The following is a 22,078-nucleotide window of genomic DNA, read 5'->3' as shown; positions in this document are numbered from 1 at the left end:
TCTCATGGCATCAAGGTAACAGTGTCCTCCTGAGCTCATTGCTTTTCATCCTTGTCACTTTCTTCTGGAGCTCTGCTTTCAAGGAGGCTTCACTGGCACTCCTATCGTGCTGGATCCCTTCAACTGTTTGTTTCAGTAGCCAAGCACTTCATGAACCCAGTGCAAGATTTGGAGGCTTCAAGACTCGAGATTCCTCGTGTGTGTGAGGCAGAAAGAGCTTTTCCTCCGCTCTGCTGATGAGACACTGCAGCTGCTGTGTCCCTGTCGTTGGTCAGCCCTTGCTTTCAAAACCCTGAACAAAACTCTGTTTTGCTCCTCTGCTGCTGTTTCTGTGCCCTGAAAGGTGAGTAGGCTCAACACACGGCCGTGTCTTCAGCTGATCCACACCTCCAGCCTCTCCAGCACGTTGTCTGCTTTGTTTACTGCCATAAATAAGCCTATCTTGTAGTTCACTGCTGATAGCCGCCCGGAGGTGAAGTGATTGTGGGGGGAGCCTGCTGGGCTCTGCTCCAGCTCCTCTGTCATTAGAACAAGTGACTTTCAAATACTCTGATTGCTGATGAGGGCTGGTGGGAGCTCTGTGCTTAGGAAACTGTTTAAAACAACAGAACAAAACCAAACCAAAGCAGTTTTCCTGGTAAGTAGATACAATATGGGCCTGAGCCTCCGAGGTGGGCAACTGGTGCTGCTTTTGCAGATGCTTCAGATTCATGCTGCAAAAACTTAGGAGAGAGATGTTAAAGTTAAGACAAGGAGAAATAGACTTTGGTTTATTAACTTGCCATTTATTCACCATTGTATCAGCTCTCCATGGGAGGTTATAAATAACCCCACTATTGATCTGATGCCTTTGGGAAAGAATTCCTCCCTAAAGTGATGAGAAGTTGGCAGCTGCCTGTCTCTGAGTCCTCACCTCCCATTTGTCCACTTGGCTTTGGGATGGACTCTTTGAGGAGCAGTTCTGGCCCACCCTGTCACCGCAGTCTGTCCCCTTCACCACCAAACACGCACATCTTTGAGGGGTTTTTCCTCCCCCTTGTTGCTGGACTGTCCCAGCCAGTCCCTAAAATGATGCCCTTTTGCCCCTCTCCTGCAGGAAACTTTATCTCCCCGGTAAATGACACCCGGAGCTATTTTGGAGCTGGGCTGCAGAGGGAAAGCAAAGCACGTCAGCAATTTGACTGGAGGAGGACAACCCAGAGGAGGGGTGGGGAGGGGGGGGTGGGCCTGGCACAGCCTAGCCTCAAGCAGCAAAGCCACAGCCGGGGGACTCGGGGGGACCTTCTGCTGCACGTCCCTGCATCGCTGGGGTTTCTGTTTTATTTTCCCGGAGGGGAAAGGGGGGCTGGGAACCAAACCCAACATGGTGTCCCCATGTCCTCTGCTCCCCTTTTGCCCCTTCCCCCTTCTGTCATCTCAGTAGGAATCGGCTTTTTCTTACCCTGCCCAGAGCTTTGTTTCTCCTCAGACTCTGACGAGAGCCCAGGTAAGACCTAATCCTTCAGCTCAAGAGAAGTGGACTTGGGGATGCTAACAACCAGCAGGAAGTGGAGAAGGTTTGTGGTAGCTGAGGGAGGGGTGAGGTGATTTCTGTCTCGGTGTTACTGTGCTGGAGGATGTCTTGCTTTGTGGAATTGCTTGAAGATGAAGCCATAGGTGCAGGTAGTAAATCCATCCTTCTTCTGGGCTGACCTAACTAGGGGCTGTTCTGCTTAACTGCTCCTGGCCCTGTTAGTAAAAGAGCAAAGATCACCCTCTGGATGAGGGGGAAAACCAGGTTTCAAGCTGTACTTGATGCATTTTTAATCCCAGATTAGACATGGCAGTGTGCATGGAGAGCCTGGGGGAAAAAAAGTATTTCTAATTCCTGTGGAGAGGAGGCAGCAAGGAGTGTTTAAAAGGTTTTATTTCCAGGACACAATCTGAGTGCTGCTTCCCTCCCCCCACCCCCCCAATGCTTCTCTCCTGCATCGATACCGGTTCACACCACAGCCCCCCACCCTCCTCGTGTTTCTACAAATGGCTCTGAGGAGAGATGGAGAGAGATGGAGCTCGACAGCTGAGGCTATTTTCAGCCCTACAGCTCAATGGGGCGGAGTGGCTGTAATGACAATGACGTCCACTTGGTAAAATACAAGGGCTTAGCTTGGAGCCTCGCTGCTAATTGTCACTAGGGGAATTCTTTGTCCCTGTGGGAGCTGTGATCCTGCAACACCCTGGGGTAGGAAATCACACGTGCTAAAGCTGGAGGCAGCTTCCAGCTTAATGTAAGGGAGTTTCTTCTGATGATGGAAAGGAGTTGGGATGATTTGGTTCAGTGCTGGTAGGAGCTCGTTTTATTTGGGCAAGGGAAAAAAGCATGGAGCTCTGGTGAGGCCACACCTCAAATCCTGGGGTCGGTTTTGGGCCCCTGACTCCAGGAAGGACACTGAAATGCTGGACCATGTTGAAAGATCAGTGAGGAAGCTGGTGAAAAGTCTGGGGCAGAAGTCATGTGAGGAGTGGCTGAGGGAGCTGGGGTTGTTCAGCCTGGAGAAAAGGAGATTTATGTGAGTGGAAGATGGCCTGACTGCTTGCCTGCTGGTGGGCACAAACCAGCTGACTTCTTGCTGTTTCTTGTTGGAATTTTTTGGTGGTTTGACTCTTCTTTTGTTTGAACATGTGAAACTATTCAGGTTAGTTGATACAGGGTCGATGCTGGGAGGATGAGGTGGTGCAGGTCCCTTCCTAACCAACTTGTGAGTGTTTAGCCCTAGCCTGAAGGTCGGAAATTAAGAGTGTCTTGCCTTGAGCTCAGTCAAGTTTTGGCTGAGGGCTGCTCAGAGAGTCTAACACCATGGCAGCCAATAACCCTTAACATCTCCCCTAGACTTTGGCTTATTGTGGAGGCAACGGGTGACAAGGAATGAAAATGAGCCTTGTTCTGAAATGGTTTAGAAGCTTATTGCAGTAGGGTTAGTCCAGTGCAGAATGATGGAATGGTTGGGGTTGGAAGGCACCTGAAAGACCATCCAGGTCCAACCTCCCTGCCGTTGGCAGGGACACTTCCCACTAGACAGTTAGATCAATGCAGAGTGATAGAATGGTTGGGGTTGGAAGGCACCTGAAAGATCATCCATTGGCAGGGACACCTCCCACTAGACCAGGCTGCTCAAGGGCCCATCCAGCCTGGCCTCCTGGTGTATGGAGTCTTGTCTGTCCAGCATCTCCTGCAGCAGGAGGAGGTCAGTCCTCCAAAGCACCACGGGAAGCTCTTCCATCATCAAATGACCTTTAAGGATGCCAGAATCTGTTGTCCCTCACTGATGAGGAATTTCGAGTAGCCCAAGCTGAGCTCCAAGGCCAGCTCCTTGGTGACAGATACCCTTCCTGCTCTGATGAAATGGGTGTCAGATAAATTCTGCCATCTCAGATTAGTGCAGCAGAGCTCTCACTCTGCTTACACCTGATTTGGAGATGCAATGGGCCTGTAGCACTGGCTGTGCTGGTGTGCATTTCACCCCTGCAGTGGGTGCTCTGGTGGCTTGTAGATGTCCATCAGTGCTCATCTGATGTCACTGAGCTTGCAGCTGACACGAAATAATCTGCACTGTTTCGAAGTTGTCCATTCCCTGGGAGGCTGTTAGAAGTATCAGGGCTGCTGTTTCCCCCTCAGTAGAACTTTAAACATCAAAGGAAATCTGCACTGCCCATCTGATGACCCATCCACTTCCCTTCCCACCCACAGATGCCATTTCCTGATGTTTTCAGAGGGAACAACACATGCAGATAGTCATCTAAAGGGCACTAATCCCTTGATTCTTATCGAGAGCTGCTGCTGCAGTGGTGCTCTTTGAACGCTTGGGAAGCAGAGATGGGAGGTTCCCTGTCAGTCTTGTCTTTCCCAGCAGGAGAGGTAGGAGTGCAACACCTAGCAGCTGGCATTCTTGAGGAAATCTGAACTCTGAAGGCAAGGAAGAGACCCCAGATGAAGCTTGCTGGGAGGTTGTAGCCAGGTGGGGGTTGGTCTCTTCTCCCAGGCAAGCAGCACCAGAACAAGAGGAAACAGTCTCAAGCTGTGCCATGGGGAGGTTTAGGCTGGATGTTAGGAAGAAGTTCTTCCCAGAAAGAGAGATTGGCCATTGGGATGTGCTGCCCAGGGAGGTGGTGGAGTCACCAGCACTGGAGGTGTTTAGGAAGAGACTGGATGGGGTGCTTGGTGCCATGGTTTAGTTGATCAGGTGGTGTTGGGTGCTAGGTTGGACTGGATGATCTCAAAGGTCTTTTCCAACCTGGTTAGTTCTGTTCTGTTCTATTCTGTTCCATTCTATTCTCAAAGAAAGGGCAAAAGAGGATTGAGGACATGAGCAAGCAGGCATGGGATAGGTCTTAATGTGGTGTTGGAGAGGACCTCCACGCTCCAGCTCTATATTTACTTCAGTGGTCTTTATATGGACTTCAGTGGTCTCTTAGGTTTAGGTTTCTATCCCTGCAGAGGTCTTGCATCCTCAAAGTCTCCAGTCATGCAAGTGTGCAACTTGTGGCCATGTTTGTCTTGGGAATATGTTACTAGATGGATCTTGTGGTGCTTTGTGCTCTTTGCACAGAGGCACAGGGGACAGGGTTCCCTTGCAAACCACTGAATTGAAAGGCCTGGGCAGAGAGCAACCTTCCACTCCTGTCCTCTCTCAAGCCAGACAGTGTCACCACAGGCTGCTGACTGCTTGGGGTGCAGTATGCCATGGTGTGGGACCTCTGTCTTCTCAGAGGGTGTGAAGGCTTTCCAGATGCAGGTCAGCATTTGTAAAGCAACATGGAAGAAGGGCAGTGAAGATGGTGAAGAGTCTAGAGCACAAATCTCGTGAGGAGTGCCTGAGAGAACAGGGGTTGTTTAATCTGGGGAAGAGGAGGTGGCAGGGAGACCTTCTGGCTCTCTCCAAGTCCCTGAAAGGAGACTGGAGCCAGGTGGGAGTCTGTCTCTTCTGCCTAGTAACAAGTGACAGAACAAGAGGAAATAGCCTCAAGTTGTGCCTGCAGACATTCAGGTTGGATGTTAGGAAAAAATGCTTCCTTTAAAGGGTTTTCCAGGCCTGGAACAGGCTGCCCAGAGCAGTGGAGGAGTCCCCATCCCTGGAGGGATTGAAAAGCCATGGAGATGTGATGCCAAGGGACATAATGCAGTGGTGGGCAGTGCTAGGTTGAGGATTGGACTCGATGACCTTACAGGTCTTTTTCCAACCTAAATGATTCAATGGTTCTATGAAACCAGCCCATCAGCCAGCACAGCACAGTGAGCCACAGGAGATGGAGAGAGTGATGGCACCACCACCAGGGCTCTGTCAGGATTCTGCCTTTCCTCATGACTGGCATGAACTGCAGTAGTCTGTGCTTGTTCCCACTTTGAGGGACTTGCTTGCAGGAGTAGGGCAGAGATTGAAAGTGGTGAGGACAGGAGTGAGTAGGAGCTCTTGACCAGCTGCGTGGGTCCTGGAAAGCAGTTTGATTTCTTTGCATTCTCTGACATTAGCACAAAGTTGTGCCTCTTTCCCCCAAAACACAGACCAGTGCAAAGTTACAGAATCAGTTTGGTTGGAAAAGACCTTTAAGATCACCCAGTCCAACCATTCCCCAACTCTGCCAAGTCTGGTGCTACACCATGGCCCTTGGCATCACACCCCTGTGTTTTTGCAGCACCTCCAGGGGTTGGGGATTCAACCACTTCCCTGGGGAGCTTGTTCCAGCCTTTGAGAACCGTGAAGGAGTCGCTTCAACCTAAACCTCCTCTGCTGCAACCTGAGGCCATTTTCTCTCATCCTGTCACTTGTTACTAGGTAGAAGAGAGCAAGCCCCACGATATTTGAATGAAAATAAGGACACACATAAAGTGACAAGTGGCTTTGCTGTGCTCAGAAATACCCAGATGGGAATCATCTGCTGCAGATGATTAATCACAGAAGGATTATAAGAAGGAATATGACACTGGTGGATGTCTGAGATTAATTGGAAAGGGCATCTGCATTGACGAAGTTTATTCATGCTTTGTGGCTGCTCCTGCCACTTCCAAAGGAGCTGTCCTGGCACTTGCAGAGTTACTAATTTATTGTATTAGTTTTTTTCCCCAAGTTTGAATGTACTTATTAAAAATATCAATTGATCACAGGGTGTCAGAGGTTGGAAGGGACCCAAGGAGATCATTGAGTCCAACCCCCCTGCCAGAGCAGGACCGTACAATCTAGCTGAGGTCACAGAGGAACACATCCAGATGGGCCTTGAAAGTCTCCAGGGAAGGAGACTCCACAACCCCTCTGGGCAGCCTGTTCCAGTGCTCTGAGACCCTCACAGTAAAGAAGTTCCTCCTTGTGTTGAGGTGGAACCTGCTGTGCTGCAGCTTACATCCTTTGCTCCTTGTCCTCTCCCAGGGAGCAAGTGAGCAGAGCCTGTCCCCTCCCTCCTGACCCCCAGCCCTCAGAGATTTATAAACATTTATTCCATCCCCTCTCAGTCTTCTCTTCTCCAGACTAAAAAGCCCCAGGTCCCTCAGCCTCTCCTCCCCAGGCAGTGCTGCAGTCCCCTAATCATCCTCATAGCCCTCTGCTGGACCCTCTCCAGCAGATCCCTGTCCCTCTTGAGCTGGGGAGCCCAGAACTGTAAGGATTATTCTCATTCTTTGCTAAATTGATGAACAAGTTGCATTTAACAGCCATATAAAATCTTGCCCATTCAGTAGGTCCAGGAGGCTCTCCTCTCCTAAATTTGTTCATCCCCCTGGCCTCATGGGATGCTTTTTATCCCCTTTCAAGTTACAGAAGTCATGCAGCATATCTAAACTGCTTGATCTGTCTTAGATACAGGAGTAGGGAACCGATCATGCACCTGGCCACTGGGATCCTGGGTAAGATGCTGTGGGTGCCCCTGCTTTGGCAGGGGGTTTGGACTGGATGATCTCCAGAGGTCCCTTCCAGCCTCCACCATCCTGTGGTAATGATCATAGAATCAATACGGTTGGAAAAGACCTCAAAGGTCATCAAGTCCAACCTGTCACTCAAGACCTCATGACTACTAAACCATGGCACCAAGTGCCACGTCCAATTCCCTCTTGAACACCTCCAGGGATGGTGACTCCACCACTTCCCTGGGCAGCACATTCCAAGGGCTATAAACTCAATGAGGTTGGAAAAGTCCTCCAAGATCATCAGGTCCAACCTGATAAGGACAATGAAGCTGTGCCTAGACTGTTCTAGATGGTAGATACCCTGACACCACAGCAGAGCACCAGTGCTTTGCCTGCACCACCTGAGCTGCTCTCTCTCTTTACATTTACCTGTCTTCCTTTCACCCTGTAGCAACCCAAGATGGATTACAGCTCCTTCAGCGGCGTCCCCAGGTTCCTGACCCGGCCCAAGGCGTTCATGGTGTCAGTGGGGAAGGACGCCACCTTGAGCTGCCAGATCGTCGGGAACCCCATCCCAGTGGTGAGCTGGGAAAAGGACAAACTTCCAGTGCAGTCTGGGGGGAGGTTTAAAACCACAGAGGATGGAGATCTCTACAGGCTAACCATCTACGATCTGAGCCTGGAGGACAGCGGCCAATACATCTGCCGGGCCAAGAACACCATCGGGGAAGCTTTCGCCGCCGTCAGCATCAAAGTGGGAGAGGAGACCACGGTGACCGAGTCGGCTCCCTACTTCATCCAGAAGCCCTCCTCCATCAAGGTGACGCTGGGGGAAGACGCCATGTTCCGCTGCAAGGTGCAGGGCAGCCCTCCCCTCTCGGTGAACTGGGAGAAGGACGGGAGGTACCTGCGGAACCGAGCCGACGCCGGCCGCTTCCAGATCGAGTCCGCCGGGGAGTCCAACGCGCTGACCATCCAGTGCGCCCGCCTGGGGGACAGCGGCACCTACACCTGCCGGGCGGAGAACCTCATCGGCGCCGCCAGCGCCTCGGCCGCGCTGGTGGTGGAGACGCAGGGCCCCTCCAACCCGGGCGGCGGCCCCCACTTGGACGCCAGCTGCGGCAAGACGGCCTCCTTGCTGTCCCACCTGCAGAAGAGGCGGGAGGAGATCCGCAAGATGGACGTCTCCCACGGGACCCTCGACCACCCTTACTCCGCGGCGGAGGGGCTGTCCGGCATGGGCTACGGCCTGGCCCGGGACTACGAGAGGGCGGCCAAAGCGGGGCGCAACGCCACCCTGGGGGCCTTGACTCGCACCTGCAGCGTGACGGAGGGCAAGCACGCCAAGCTCAGCTGCTACGTGACCGGGGAGCCCAAGCCCGAGATCGTGTGGAAGAAGGACAACCAGGTCATTCTGGAAGGGCGGCGCCACGTCATCTACGAGGACGACCAGGAGAACTTCGTGCTGAAGATCCTCTTCTGCAAGCAGGTGGACAACGGCCTCTACACCTGCACCGCCTCCAACCTGGCAGGCCAGACCTACAGCTCCGTGCTCGTCACCGTCAAAGGTGGGTGCTGGCCGTTCTCACCGGCGTGGGCGAGGGCTCGTTGAGACAGGGTGAGAGGGAATCAGCACAGAATCAACCAGCTTGGAAAAGACCTCAGAGATCATCAAGCCCAACCTATCACCTAATAACTAACACCTCCTGACAACTAAACCATGGCTCCACGTGCCACATCCCATCCTTCTTTGTGCACCTCCAGGGATGGTGACTCCACCACCTCCCTGGGCAGCACATTCCAATGGCCAGTTACTCTCTTTGGGAAGAACTTTCTCCTCACCTCCAGCCTAAACTTCCCCTGGCACAGTTTGAGACTGTGTCCTCTTGTTCTGGTGCTGCTTGCCTGGGAGAAGAGACCAACCCCCACCTGGCTACAACCTCCTTTTAGGAAGCTGTAGACAGCAAGAAGGTCTCCTCTGAGCCTCCTCTTCTCCAGCCTAAACCTACCCTCTGCTTCTCTTAAAATCCAATGATTTTAAGCTTGAGGAGGGTAGGTTTAGACTGGAGTTTACAAGAGATTCTTGACAGTGAAGGTGGTGAGACACTGCCACAGGTTGCCCAGGGAGGTTGTGGATGTCCCTGCCCCTAGATGTGTTCAAGCTCAGGCTGGATGAGGACTTGAATAATCTGTTCTAGTGGGAGGTGTCCCTGCCCGCAGCAGAGGGGTTGGAACTGGATGATCTTTAAGGTCCTTTCCAACCCAAACCAATCTATGATTCTATGAGGTGCTTGCAAGGAGACAGGCAAGGCACTTCTGAATTGGGGTGGGAGCATGAACAAAGCATCTGCCACCAAAACTACTGCAAAGGAGAGTGGGTTAGATGTGAATGAAGACCTCCATCTATAAAAGGGTTTGGGCACTGGAAGATTTGACTTGGGAACAGTTTTATCACCAGTCAGAGACAGATGAAGTAGAGCTGGCTAGTTGTGGGGCAGATGGAATGAAGCAGATCTCCAGAGCTTCCATCCATTCTGGTTTCATAGCAGTTCAAGAGATCCATTTCCATTCTCTGGACCAGTGACTGCTAAAGCCCATCTTATCCTCCAGACTTTCATCACATCTGGGTTTATGTTCATCAGAGGGTTTAGTCAAACTGGCACACATGTGCCATCTAAGCAGTAGTAGAGGAAACTCCTCCTTGCAAGCTGAGCACATCCCTTGGGGACCTACTCCAACTCCAGTTACAGTCCAGCTCAGTTTTCCTGTTCACAGTGACCCACCAGCAGCCTTGTTCTTGCCAGGCTTTTCAGCCTTCTCCCAGCTTATGTTGCTGGCTAGCCTCTAGTCCCTGCATGCCCCCAGAACTCTACCTGGTCTGGGATGCTGCTGTTGGCTGTAGTCACTGGTGAAGGACTTGCTTTCAGAGGGTCCCTCCACACTGGTGGAGGTCAGACCACATTCCTCAGAATGGTGACCAAATTGTGATGTGCATTTTCACAAAGGGGGCTCTAACCTTCCAAGCTGCTCTCCAGTTTGGCAAGGTTACAGCAGACAGTTTGCAACCCAGGGAGCACCTCCAAATTAGCTCTCAGATGGAGAAGCCTTTACCAGTTAAGTGTCAAAATGAGTGTTTTTTGGCAGCAAAATAAACAAGGAAGCCAAATGGGTAGGAAAGCTCTGAGTTTCATACTCAGTTTAAAGACTCTCAGCTTTGGTTTTCTGCTTTCCCTTTTCTGGACCTCTCTTTTCACACTCACTGTGTGACTCAACCCCCCACATCCATCAGTGACACTTGATCTGTGGAACTCACTGGCACTTGTCCCACTCATTGCTATCCCTTGGAGGTGCTGAGTGGTGCTGGGAAGGGCATTTGTCCTCTTCCATAAAGCTCTGATTACCTCATGAGTTGGGACTCGGAGCTGAAGACCAAGGCTGGCCCTTGGGTGGTTGTTCACTTTGAGGGTGGCTCAAACTCTGTTACTTGCCCAACACCTGTCTTGCAAAGACAAACACCCTCCCATCTGCCCATGCTTGTTCCAAAGCTGATGGGGAAAGCATGTGAAGCAGCAGGCACCGTGGGGAAAAGTTATTGATCAATGTCCATTGTCAAGAGACACCAGTGAGTCAGAGTGGAAATGTTTATGGTTTGTTTCTTTGTTGTGCCACAGCATGTTGGGCTTTCTGACCAGGCCAAGGCTGCCATGGAAAATCTCTCTATGGTGGTTATAATTAGGCTCTGAATAATGACCCTCCTTGGTGTCACCAGAAGTCCTTTTTAGCCCTTCAAAGAGAGCCCAGAATGTTATAGCAGTGATGGGAGCTTTAAATTCTGTTGTTTGTGTCACTGGTGATGCCATTAGCTCATCTGCCACTGGGTTTAGGGAGCTAGGTCATCTTGCCACACAGCCTTCTCTTTGCTCAGTCATGCAGAAGAAGCCTCATTGTCCAAGGAGCCACTCTTGGTGAGCAGCACTGCTGTGTGGGGCTTTCTGCCTGGGACACTGCCTCTGTCTCGGGCAGCAGGGCAGACAAGCTCCATAGGTTTAAACATGGAACCCACAATTCCAGTGCAAGAGTCTGAGTGAGACTCCCAGAATGGCTTGAGCTGGAAGAAGCCTTTAAGATCATCCAGTTCCAACCCCCTTGCCATGTGCAGAGACACCTCCCACTAGAGCAGGTTACTCAAAGCTTCATCCAGCCTGGTCTTAAACACTTCCAGGGACGAGGTCCCCACAACTTCTCTGGGCAACCTGTTTCAGTGTCTCAACAACCTCATAATCAAGAACTTTGTCCTAATGTCCAATCCAAATCTAACCTGCTCTAGTTCAAAGCCATGGCTCCTTGTACTTAGCACCACATGCCCATTGAGTTAGTCCTTTTCCAGCTTTCCTGTAGGCCCCCTTCAGCTATTGAAATGCTACTCTGAGGTCTCCCTAGAGAGTTCTGCAGGCTGAACAGCCCAAACTCCCTCAGCCTGTCCCCTTCAGGGAGGAGCTCCAGCCCTCTGATTATCTTTGTGGTCTTCCTCTGGACCTTCTCCAACAGTTCCACGTCCTTCTTGTGTTGGGGGCCCCAGAACAGGATGCAATATTCCAGGTGGGGTCTCACAAGAGCAGAGTAGAGGGGTAGAATCATCTCCCTTGACCTCACTTCTTTTGATGCAGCCCAGATGATATCTGTGTGTCTTCTGAAAGTAATACTAGTAAAGACTGCCCAGTCCAGCATCCTGTCAGAAAGGTGGTTCTAGCTCTCTCTCAGGGTATAGAACTGGGTATAGGTCAAACCTCCTCTAGAAAGCCTCCTGTATTCTGTCAGTCTGCAGCCTAGACACAGGACCTCTGCTGAACTCGCTCCATAAAGATCACTGAGCTAAAAAGAGAGGTTTCTGAGCTCTTCCTCGATGAGATGCAATGGATCAGATGTAAATCTCAAAGGAGGAGCTACAGGGCAGAATGTCAGCCTCACAATTAAGGAAAACCAGGAGCTGATTCCTCTGATTTGGAAATCATCTTTGTTAGGCAGAGGGAATTCTGGTGTCCAGAGCAGGGCTGAAATGACAAGCCACACACTGAAACCTGAGGTGTGGAAGAAGTTATGAAACACTACCCAAGAGCAAACCTGTATGCCAGGGGAGCTTTAGACTGGACATTAGGAACAGTTTCTTCCCCCAAAGGGTTGTGAAGCCCTGGCCTGGGCTGCCCAGGGCAGTGGTGGAGTCACCATCCCTGGAGGCAGGGGGTTGGAAGCTGTGGAGATGTGGTAGAGAGAGACATGGTTTAGTTGGTGAGCTAATGGGTTCAGTGGTTGGACTTGATGATCTTCAAGCTCTCTTCCAACCCAAAGGATTCTATAGTTCTAGTGGTTTGGTTTTTGGTTGTGGGGGTTTTGTTTGGTGGGTTTCTCCCTTTTTTCCCCAAACCAAAGAGCAGAGGGGATGGGAGGAACACAAATAACCAACTTAACATTCCTAAAGGCTTTAGAGATGTCCTGAGGCCACGTGTAAAGCTAGTGAGAGCAGTGTACAAGCCTCCATCCCTGGGCTTGGGCCAAGCAATGTTCATCTCAGTCCCTGAATACAGTAATCAGATACTGTATGAAAAGGTTAAAGGTTGCACGCCAAACAGGAGAGAGACTGGAAAAACAGACTGGGGCTGAGGCCACTTTATTCCTCTGAGCTGAAGGGATTTTAGATGACCATTGTTATGGCAGTCACATTTGGGACCTGAACTAAAACAGGAGGAATGTGGAGGAAGAAAGGAAACAGGGAAAGCACAGAAACTAGGAGGAGGACCAAAGGCACAAAGTGCTGGAAGCTTGTCCCTGCATTTCTAGCTAGCTCCCTTTGGAAGGATTCTCCATGTTCTTAGTCTCACTGGATCATATTTGTGAGGCAGAGGGAAAACTTGCCTCTGGAATAATAAATGAGAACAGCCAGGAGAAGGCCAGGACCAGACAAGAGGAAACGTAGGCGAGTGAGCAGACCAGGTCAAGCCTTGAGAAGGTTAAGAAAACATTGGCTTCTTTGCAGGCTGTTCCTATTCTTAGCAAAATATGTGTTAGCAGGGCCTGCTTTTAAAGACAACATCATCTTGTTGCTACTTTGGTTGGTGTGGACCAAACAAAATGCCTGTGATGTTCTGGGGAAATATGTTCTCAAGACAAGCAGCCAACTTCGTGTCTGATCTAAGCTCCTGCAGTTTCCCACTGACTCCATGAGCTGCTCTTGCTCCCTGCTCCCTCAAGCTTTGGCTTTGCTGTTTCTGCCTCACATTTTTTTCCCAACAGGCAAATTTTTGTGAGTGATTCTATTGCACTGCTTAGTGACTGTAAAGGGAGTAGGGTTAGTGACCTGGCCAGCTGCTCCAAGGCTGGGAGTACACTGGTGTGCTTCTCAGGTGCATCTCCCGTTTCCTTCTGGCCTTTGGGATGTGTTCTTGGTGTCTTCTCAAGACTCTTTCCTATCTCACCCAGCAAGACTGCATCCAGCTCCTGAAGGCTGGCATCCTTCTGATGAAGGCTTTCTTGATCTTGCCCTCTTGCTTGTTTCCATGGCATCAGAATTATAGCTGCTTCACTCCTCCTGGCCACATGAGTTGCTTCCAGAGGAGATATTGGTGTGGGCTGCCCAGGGAGGTGGTGGAGTCACGCTGCCCTGGGAGGTGTTCAAAGAACATGTGGGCATGGCACTTTGGGATGTGGTTTAACAGCCATGGTGGTGTAAGGTTGACAGTTGGGCTTGATGACCTTGGAGGTCTTTTCCAGCTAAAGCAAGTCTGTGAGTCTCTATGGAATTCCCAGGCAGAATCTGAGTTGCCTGTTGGTTAAAGCAAAATGGGTATTTGACATAGGGAGTGTGGGCAGAGCAGGTCTCTGTAACCATAGCCCTTCAAGGCAAGAGGTTCTGGCCTTGAGTTGAGGTGCATTGAGTCATCACCAGGTTGATGTGGTGAGCTAGAGTGACCTTCTTCTTTCTGAAGGTATTGTATGGGTTCCCAGCCAGGTTTTAATCTTGAGATACAACCAAAGCAGTAGATAGCATTGCTCCCCCTGTCAACCCCTTACAGTCTGATATCTCTATCCAGGCTGTGCTCAGCTAGAAATGGTTGGAGGTGTTTATGTAACAGCTGCAACCATGGCTGTGCCAGGGCTGGAATGAATGACCTGCAGAACTGAAGGCATGAGTTTCTAGGGCCTGAGCTCATAAAAGAGCAAACCAGATCGAAGACAGCATCCTCCTGTCCTAGTGGTGGGGAAGGAGGTGATAGTCTCAGAGGCTAAGCTATGAATTTTGCAGAATAGAGGTTCCTGGACATCAAAGTTTGGATGTGGGATGTTTGAGGGCCTCAGTTTGTGTTTCTCCAGCCTCTAGAGCACTGAGTGGGATGTGTCACTGTGGGCATGGGTTTATATATCTATGACAAACCTAATCCTGTTTGGCTTTCAGTCTAAGACCTTCTATTACCCACTGCTAGTGACCACAGGGAATTACCAGCCTGGGAGGGTGAGTGGTCAGGGAGAGGGAGAATGGAGGCACAAAAAAAAAAGGCTGTGAGGTGCTGAGGAGTTCTTTGAAGATGAAGGTTCATGTCAAGATCTGATCTCTCATGAAGCATAAGTGGTGATGTATCACCACTGGCTAATCCAGACCCGAGTGTGGCATCAGTCCTGTGGCTGTGACCACTGCCTGTCCTCCTCAGTCCAGCTTCCCTTTCTCCAGCTGGGTGGAGAGGTACAAGGATGATTTCACAGCACAGCTGTGGCTGGAATTAAACATTGTTCTGTCTGTAAAATGTCTTCCCACACTTCCATGCAGCTGTTTTGCATGTTGGACTACATTCTTGTTTCTCTCTAAGCTGGAGCACTGCAGATCTGTTCCTGGAGGAAAGCAGAGGCAGTTGGGATGTCTGGGCTCTTCCTTTAGTTCTTATATTGTCATTGACAACAGCTGGTGAGGAGGATAGAAAACTCCTCCTTTCATCACCTCTGTGCTTCCCCCCACATCTGTAACTCTGTTCACAACCACTCCTCATGTAGGTGTGCTGAGGGATGTGGTTTAGTGCTGACCTGGCAGCGCTGTGACCTGATGATCTTAAAGGTCTCTTCCAACCAAAAGCATTCTGTGATTCATCTTTCTGGGCATTTTCAGATACCTTTGCTGAACTTGCTTCTGCTGAAAGACTTTTAGAACATGCCTGTACCAGCTGGCCAGCTCAGCTGCTCACACCCACCTAGAATTTCTGCCCTGTGCCTTCTCCCTGTGAGCAGCTTGTTTGCTCTTCACCCACCTGTAGCATCTTTAATGACTTGGATGTGCAGGGGCTGCTGCTGTATCGAGAGTCAGGCTGGTTGGCTTCATTATGTTGACTTCACTAAGTGAGAAAGTACAACACAGAGATGTTCACAAGGGCAGAACTGATTAAGGTGATGCTTCACCAGCTTGCTCAGGCTGCCTGGGATTAGAGCAAACTTCTCTGAGTGGTGTTGTGGGGCAGGTACTGCAGTTGGGGCTTGCTCATCTTTAGGTAGGACCTCAAAATTCTTCTTCTGGGATCCAGGATTGCTTTCAGATGACAGCAGAATACCTCCTGTAGTAGGGCTTGGGTGATAGTTCAGGACAAACCAATCTCATTCATGAGAACTGCTACTTAGTTTAGTTTTATTCTAGTGACTTACTTACTTGCATCTCCCACTGCAGACCTCCATAAACTCTGCTTTCTCCTTTCTGGGTTTCTCCTCTTAAGAGCCCTCAATACCCTTCAAGAAAAAGCTGACGGATCTTGAAGTGAGGGAGAAGGAATCTGCCACCTTCCAGTGTGAAGTGCCTGTTCCTAGCACGGAGACAGCTTGGTTCAAGGAGGAAACCAAACTCAGGCAGAGCAAGAAATACAGCATCGAAGAAGAGGGCACCTATCGCCGGCTCACCGTCCAGGACGTCACTGCAGACGATGATGCTGTCTACATCTGTGAGATGAAGGAAGGCAGCAGGACCATTGCAGAGTTGTCTGTCCAAGGTAAGAGGCAAGGTTGGCCAAGTCTCACCTGCCAAGAGTGTGAGTCTCACATGTGAGACTCCAGACTTGACCCTGTGAATAACATTCACCCCACACATGTGAAGAGCAGAGGATTCCCTCACGGTGTGAGAGGAGAGCCACCTGTGGACAGACAATGGGCCCCTGGCTCTCCTGCCAGGGTGTACCTGGGACACAGGATCAGAGAGCAGGGACAGATTGTGTTGCTGCATAAGCTGTGTCACCTTGTGGGGAGCTATGCTTCAAGGGGCTTCCTAGAAGGCCAAGTCCTTGAGCTGTAACCTAGCACTCTAGAATTTCCTTAACATGATCCCAAACAAGACATATGTCTCCTCCCACTGTCTTACACTTGTCTTTTCTGTGGCCTGGTGAACACAAGGGTGAATTCTGCCCAAGAGTGGTGTTGACTTCACTGGGAAGCTGATTTAGGAGTTGTGGTTTATGGTCCAATGTGTGGTGCAAGCTGCAGTCAGCACCACTGTGGTTTCAGACTGGAAACCAGATCCATTCTCTGGATCCCTGAGAAGTAACCAGTTGCTTACTGCTAACTTTGATGGAGGTAAAATCCCAAAGGCAGAGCAGAGACCTCCCTGGTTTAAGTCTGACCTGCTTTAGCAAAGGTTGGATGTGAATTCCCAGCTGCTGTGGGCAGCAGAAGCTGCACTGCTGTCAAATCTGTTCTGGGCAAGGCCACTTAGCTGGTGTTTACCTAACAACAGACTCCACAGGGTAGGCTAGAAACAGGAGTGGCTGCAAGCCAGACAAGACTGCTTTTCTCTCTTTGAAGACCACAATGAGTCCTTGGGATTGTCTGTTCTGTGTAACTTGGAGCCCAGGAATTCACTTAGGGCTGTCTGCATAGTGTCCACAATGTTTTGATTAGGTGGAGGAACGGCTGAGGGAGCTGGGGGTGTTCAGCCTGCAGGAGATGTAGAGAGGACCTTATCACTCTCTCCAACTACCTAAAAGGAAGCTGTAGTCAGGTGGGGGTCAGGCTCTTCCCCCAGGTAACCAGTGACAGGACAAGAGGGCATGGTATGAAGCTGTGCCAGGGGAGGTTTAGATTGGATATTAGAATAGAATAGAATTAACCAGGTTGGAAGAGACCTTTTTGATCATCAAGTCCAGCCTATCACCCAGCACTAATCAACTAAACCATGGCACCAAGCAACCCATCCAGGCTCTTCCTAAACACCTCCAGTGATGGTGACTCCACCACCTCCCTGGGCAGCACATTCCAATGGCCAATCTCTCTTTCTGTGAAAAACTTCCTAACCTCCAGCCTAAACCCTCCCTGGCACAGCTGGAGACTCTGTCCTCTTGTTCTGACACAGGAATCACTTCCTCACAGAAAAGCTGATTAGGCACTGGGATGGAGTGTCCGGGGAGGTGGTGGAGTCACCACCACTAAAGGCCTCGGGGAAAAGCTTGGATGTGGCACTTGGTGGCATGGTTTGGTTGATGTGGTGGTGTCAGATCATAGGCTGGACCCAAGGATCTCAGAGGTCTTTTCCAGCCTCTCTGTGATTCCGTGAGAGCTGTTGGCTACTCCTGTTGCAGTTTGGAAGGCCCTTTGCTGTCAGACTTCAGTCTCTGCTGCTCTGTTTGCTGACCACAATTGGTCTCTCCTTGCCAGGGAACATCATCAAAAAGCTGCCCCGGAAGACTGCAGTCTTTGTGAAGGACACAGCCATCTTCTGCGTGGAGCTGGACAGCGAGTGCCAGGAGGTGCACTGGCTGAAGAACAAGGAGGAGGTGAGAGCCGGGGGCCGCATCTCCATCACGCGCTCCGGCAAGCAGCACACCATGACCATCCGAGAGTGTGAGATGGAAGATGCTGGTGAGATTGCCTTCCTGGCTGACGAGAGCAAGACCACCACCCAGTTCACTGTGACCAGTAAGCTTCACTTCTCTTGGGCCTTGGGTGTTGTGTCTCCCCCAGCACGCAGGCACTGCGCCAGGGGAAGTTTAGTCTCAAGGAAGCTCTTCACAGAGAGAGTTGTTGGCCATTGGGATGTGCTGCCCAGGGAGGTGGTGGAGTCACCATCCCTGGAGGTGTTCAAAAAGGGATTGGATGTGGCACTTGAAGCCATGGTTTGGTGGAGTCACCATCCCTGGAGGTGTTCAAAAAGGGATTGGATGTGGCACTTGAAGCCATGGTTTAGTAGTCATGAGGTGTTGGGTGCTAGGTTGGACTTGATGATCTCTGAGGTCTTTTCCAACCTTATTGATTCTATGCTCCAGTGGTAGGACTGTTGTTTTGAGTACCATCATGGCAAGTTTGTTGTCTAAAGAATGCAGAAGTTTTTGATGTCTGCCAGGAAGGGCCAGGAGGATGAGCAGAGGGCTGGAGCACCTCTCCTGTGAGGAATGAGGGAGTTGGGGCTGTTCAGTCTGGAGAAGAGAAGGCTCCAAGGAGACCTAATTGTGGCCTTCCAGTATCTGAAGGGGGCTACAAGAAAGCTGGGGAGGGACTTTTGAGGGTGTCAGGGAGTGATAAGACTGGGGGGGATGGAGCAAAGCTAGAAATGGGTAGGTTCAGATTGGATGTGAGGAAGAAGTTGTTCCCCATGAGGTGGTGAGAGACTGGCACAGGCTGCCCAGGGAGGAGGTAGACTCCCCATCCCTGGAAGTGTTCAATAACTGTGTGGCTGGGAGGACCCTGTGAACTGATGCCAAACATAAACCTCTTGCTGTGTTCTTTCTTTTCCCCTGTGCAGCTCCCAAAAAGCCACCCACCCAAGCCCCAGCTGACCCTGTGGTGAAAAATAAAACAGAAACCTCAGTGACGCTAGCCTGGTCCCCTCCGAAGACAGAGCGTCCCATTCCCGTCGACGGCTACGTCGTGGAGCGCAAGAAGCTGGCTGGCTTCACCTGGGTCAGGTGCCACGAGGCTCCTGTCCCTGCCCCTGAGCTCACGGTGAGCAACCTGCCAGAGGAGGCTGACTATCAGTTCAGAGTGTCTGCTGTCAACACCTACGGACAGAGCCCCTACTTGGAGTTCCCCGGGAGCATCCACCTTGGTGAGCACAAACCCATCACAGAGTCAAGAAGGTTGGAAAAGACCTCAAAGATCATCAAGCCCAACCTGTCACCCAGCACCTCATGACTACTAAACCGTGGCTCCAAGTGCCATGTCCAATCCCTTCTTGAACAGCTCCAGGGATGGTGACTCCACCACCTCCCTGGGCAGCACATCCCAATGGCCAATCTCTCTGTCTGGGAAGAACTTCTTCCTAACATCCATCCTAAATCACAGGATCATCATAGAATCACAGGATACTAGAGGTTGGAAAGGACCTCTGGAGACCATTGAGCCAGAGCAGGGCCATAGAATCTAGGATAGGTCACACAGGGAAACTAAGAACTCTCTTTCCTGCACTTACTGTGCTCATTCCTCTTTGAGTTCAGGCTAGGGACTCAGTAACCATAGAATCAGTAAGGTTGGAAAAGACCCCAAAGATCATCAAGTCCAACCTGTCACCCAACACCTCATGGGTACTAAACCATGGCTTATCTGCACATAGGTGCTTTAAGTAGTTATTTTACTGTTTCCCACATCATGGAATGGTTTGGGTTGGAAGGGACTTTAGATGGGCTAATTCCCACTCCCCTACCATGGGCAGGGACACCTTCCACTAGAGCAGGTTGCTTAAAGCCCTGTCCAGCCTGGCCTTGAATGCTTGCATGGATGGGGCACCCACAACTTCTCTGGGCAACCTGTTCCTTAGTATAAACAATTTCTCCCCAAATATCTCATCAAAATCTTCCCTTGTTCAGTTTGAAACCCTTACCCCTTGTCCTGTCACTGCACTCCCTGATAAAGAGCCCCTCCCCATCTTCCCTGTAAGCCCCCTTTAAGGACTCATAGGTCACAGTAAGGTCTCTCTAGAGCCTTCTCTTCTCCAGACTGATCAACCACAACTCTCTCTGCTAGCCTGGCCTCACAGCAGAGTGCTTCCAGCCCTCCCATCATTGCTGTGGTCCACTATGGCTCCTCTCCAACAGGTCCCTGCCTCTGCTGTGCTGAGGACTCCAGAGCTGGCCCAGCACTGCAGGTGGGGCCTCAGCAGAGAGGAGAAGAGGGGCAGAATCTCATCCCTTGGCCTTGATCTCTAAGATCATCAAGTCCAACCTTCTATAAGGCTGCAGGATTTTTATCCTCATGTCCTGTTTTCCTCAAAAACCCTTGTTCCTGGGAAGAGCTCTTTTCCAGTGTGGCTGCCTTGTGTCCTTTGGTCTCAAAGGAAGATGTCATTTTGCTTCCCCAGAACCAGTCCTGGCTGTGAAATGTCCCCTGACAACCATTGAAGCTGTGCCTGGTGGTGATGCTGTGTTTACTATCGACCTTACAAAGACCTGTTCTGGCAATTGGTACCTTAATGGTAAAGTCCTGCAGGAAAGTGAGACCTGCATCATGAGGAGAACCCAAACCACTCACACCCTAATCATAAAGAACGTCACCAAGAGCCAGGACGGAGCAGAAGTGAAGTTTGTTGCAGATAACATTGACACCAGCACCAAGATGAGAGTGAAAGGTAACCTGGATCATTGACCTTCTTCCAGTCAAGGGGCAGCTGCAGTGACCTGATGATTAGAACTGAGGGTGGAGGCTTTCAGTGATGACCTGAAATTGCAGCAATGAACTCATCTGGTTTCTGATCATGACCTCACCATGGTAGCCCAGAGGTCAGAGTGAGTCAATCTAGCCAGGTGGTTGGTGTCTGAGCCAGCCTGCCCTAACAGCTCAGGAACTGCTGTAATTCACAACCAGTCAGTGGATTCTGGCACCTGATACAATAGAATAGAATTAACCAGGTTGGAAAAGACCTCAGAGATCATCCAGTCCAACCTAGCACCCAACACCATCTAATCAGCTAAACCATGGCACCAAGTGCCTCATCCAGGCTCTTCCTAAACACCTCCAGGGATGGTGACTCCACCACCTTCCTGGGCAGCACATTCCAATGGCCAATCTCTCTTGCTGGGAAGAATTTCTTCCTAACCTCCAGGCTAAACCTCCCCTGGTACAGCTTGAGACTGTGTCCTCTTGTTCTGGTGCTGGTTGCCTGGCAGAAGAGACCAACCCCCACCTGGCTACAACCTCCCTTCAGGGAGCTGGAGAGAGCAAGAAGGTCTCCCCTGAGCCTCCTCTTCTCCAGGCTAAGCAACCCCAGCTCCCTCAGCCTCTCCTCCCAGGGCTGTGCCCCAGACCCCTCCCCAGCTTTGTTGCCCTTCTCTGGACACCTTCCAGCATCTCAACATCTTTCCTAACCTGAGGAGCCCAGAACTGGACACAGGACTCAAGGTGTGGCCTGAGCAGTGCTGAGCACAGGGCACAATGACCTCCCTGCTCCTGCTGGCCACACTATTTCTGACACAGGCCAGGATGCCATTTGCCTTTTTGGCCACCTGGGCACACTGCTGGCTCGTGTTCAGCCTACTATCAACCAGTATCCCCAGACCTCTTTCTTCCTGCTGCTTTCCAGCCACTCTGCCCCCAGCCTGTAGCACTGCCTGGGGTTGTTGTGACCAAGGTGGGACAAAAAATCCAAACCAGACAAGCAGCTCATTATTGACATGAGTGTGAGGGCAGGAACAGGACATAATGCTTTGTCAGAGATCCCAGACTCTCCAGCAGGCTCATGTCAGGGACATCTTGATATAACTTGAAATAACAAAAGCTTTGCTCCTGCCAGGTGCTGCAGTGAGGTTTACCAACAAGAGCAGAGATGTAGAGAAGGTCTCTGCCAGGCTGCGGGAGGAAGCCAAACTTCTGGCTGAGCTCTCAGACACAGAAGCTGCTGTGAAGTGGATGAAGGATGGGAAAGAGCTCAAGGCCAGTGACAAATATGAGCTTCAAACTGTGGGGAAGAAGCATATCCTGAAAATCCTCAACACTGCAGCAGAGGATGCTGGAGCTTATGAGTGCACCTGTGAAGGGGATAAAATGGTCTATCAGCTTACAGTGAAAGGTATGTGACTGTCTGGGCTGCTTTGCTTTAGTGACTCTAAGCCTCCAGAGTCATCAAGGGATGGAAAGAGAGTGCTCCAGAGGCTGTGCAGGGAGTTTTGTGGTTTGGTTTGGTTGCTGTTATTTGGTTTTATTTTTCCCTTGCTTTTGTGTTTTCTGTCAATACCCTGATGAATAAGAAGAGATTTTTCCAAGGCACAG

The 22,078-nt window shown here is 50.7% G+C and overlaps 1 protein-coding gene across 1 annotated transcript in view; it reads left to right on the top strand.

Annotated features, from left to right (window-relative positions):
• The first annotated feature begins 1,236 nt into the window (after window positions 1–1,236).
• Window positions 1,237–22,078, top strand: part of OBSCN (obscurin, cytoskeletal calmodulin and titin-interacting RhoGEF) — a 142,868-nt gene continuing 122,026 nt past the window's right edge. Inside the window, exons 1-7 of the mRNA XM_054171381.1 lie at window positions 1,237–1,486; window positions 7,323–8,439; window positions 15,616–15,885; window positions 17,540–17,800; window positions 18,624–18,926; window positions 20,175–20,441; window positions 21,603–21,878. Coding sequence (XP_054027356.1) covers window positions 7,332–8,439; window positions 15,616–15,885; window positions 17,540–17,800; window positions 18,624–18,926; window positions 20,175–20,441; window positions 21,603–21,878 — 2,485 coding nt within the window. The 5' untranslated portion in view covers window positions 1,237–1,486; window positions 7,323–7,331. The remainder of the gene's footprint in view (window positions 1,487–7,322; window positions 8,440–15,615; window positions 15,886–17,539; window positions 17,801–18,623; window positions 18,927–20,174; window positions 20,442–21,602; window positions 21,879–22,078) is intronic.

The sequence above is a fragment of the Dryobates pubescens genome, chromosome 21 (assembly GCF_014839835.1).
Source record: "Dryobates pubescens isolate bDryPub1 chromosome 21, bDryPub1.pri, whole genome shotgun sequence".
Classification (NCBI taxonomy): Eukaryota; Metazoa; Chordata; class Aves; order Piciformes; family Picidae; genus Dryobates; species Dryobates pubescens.
Note: the sequence above shows the minus strand (reverse complement) of the source record. Positions and strands in the feature narration are given on the sequence as shown.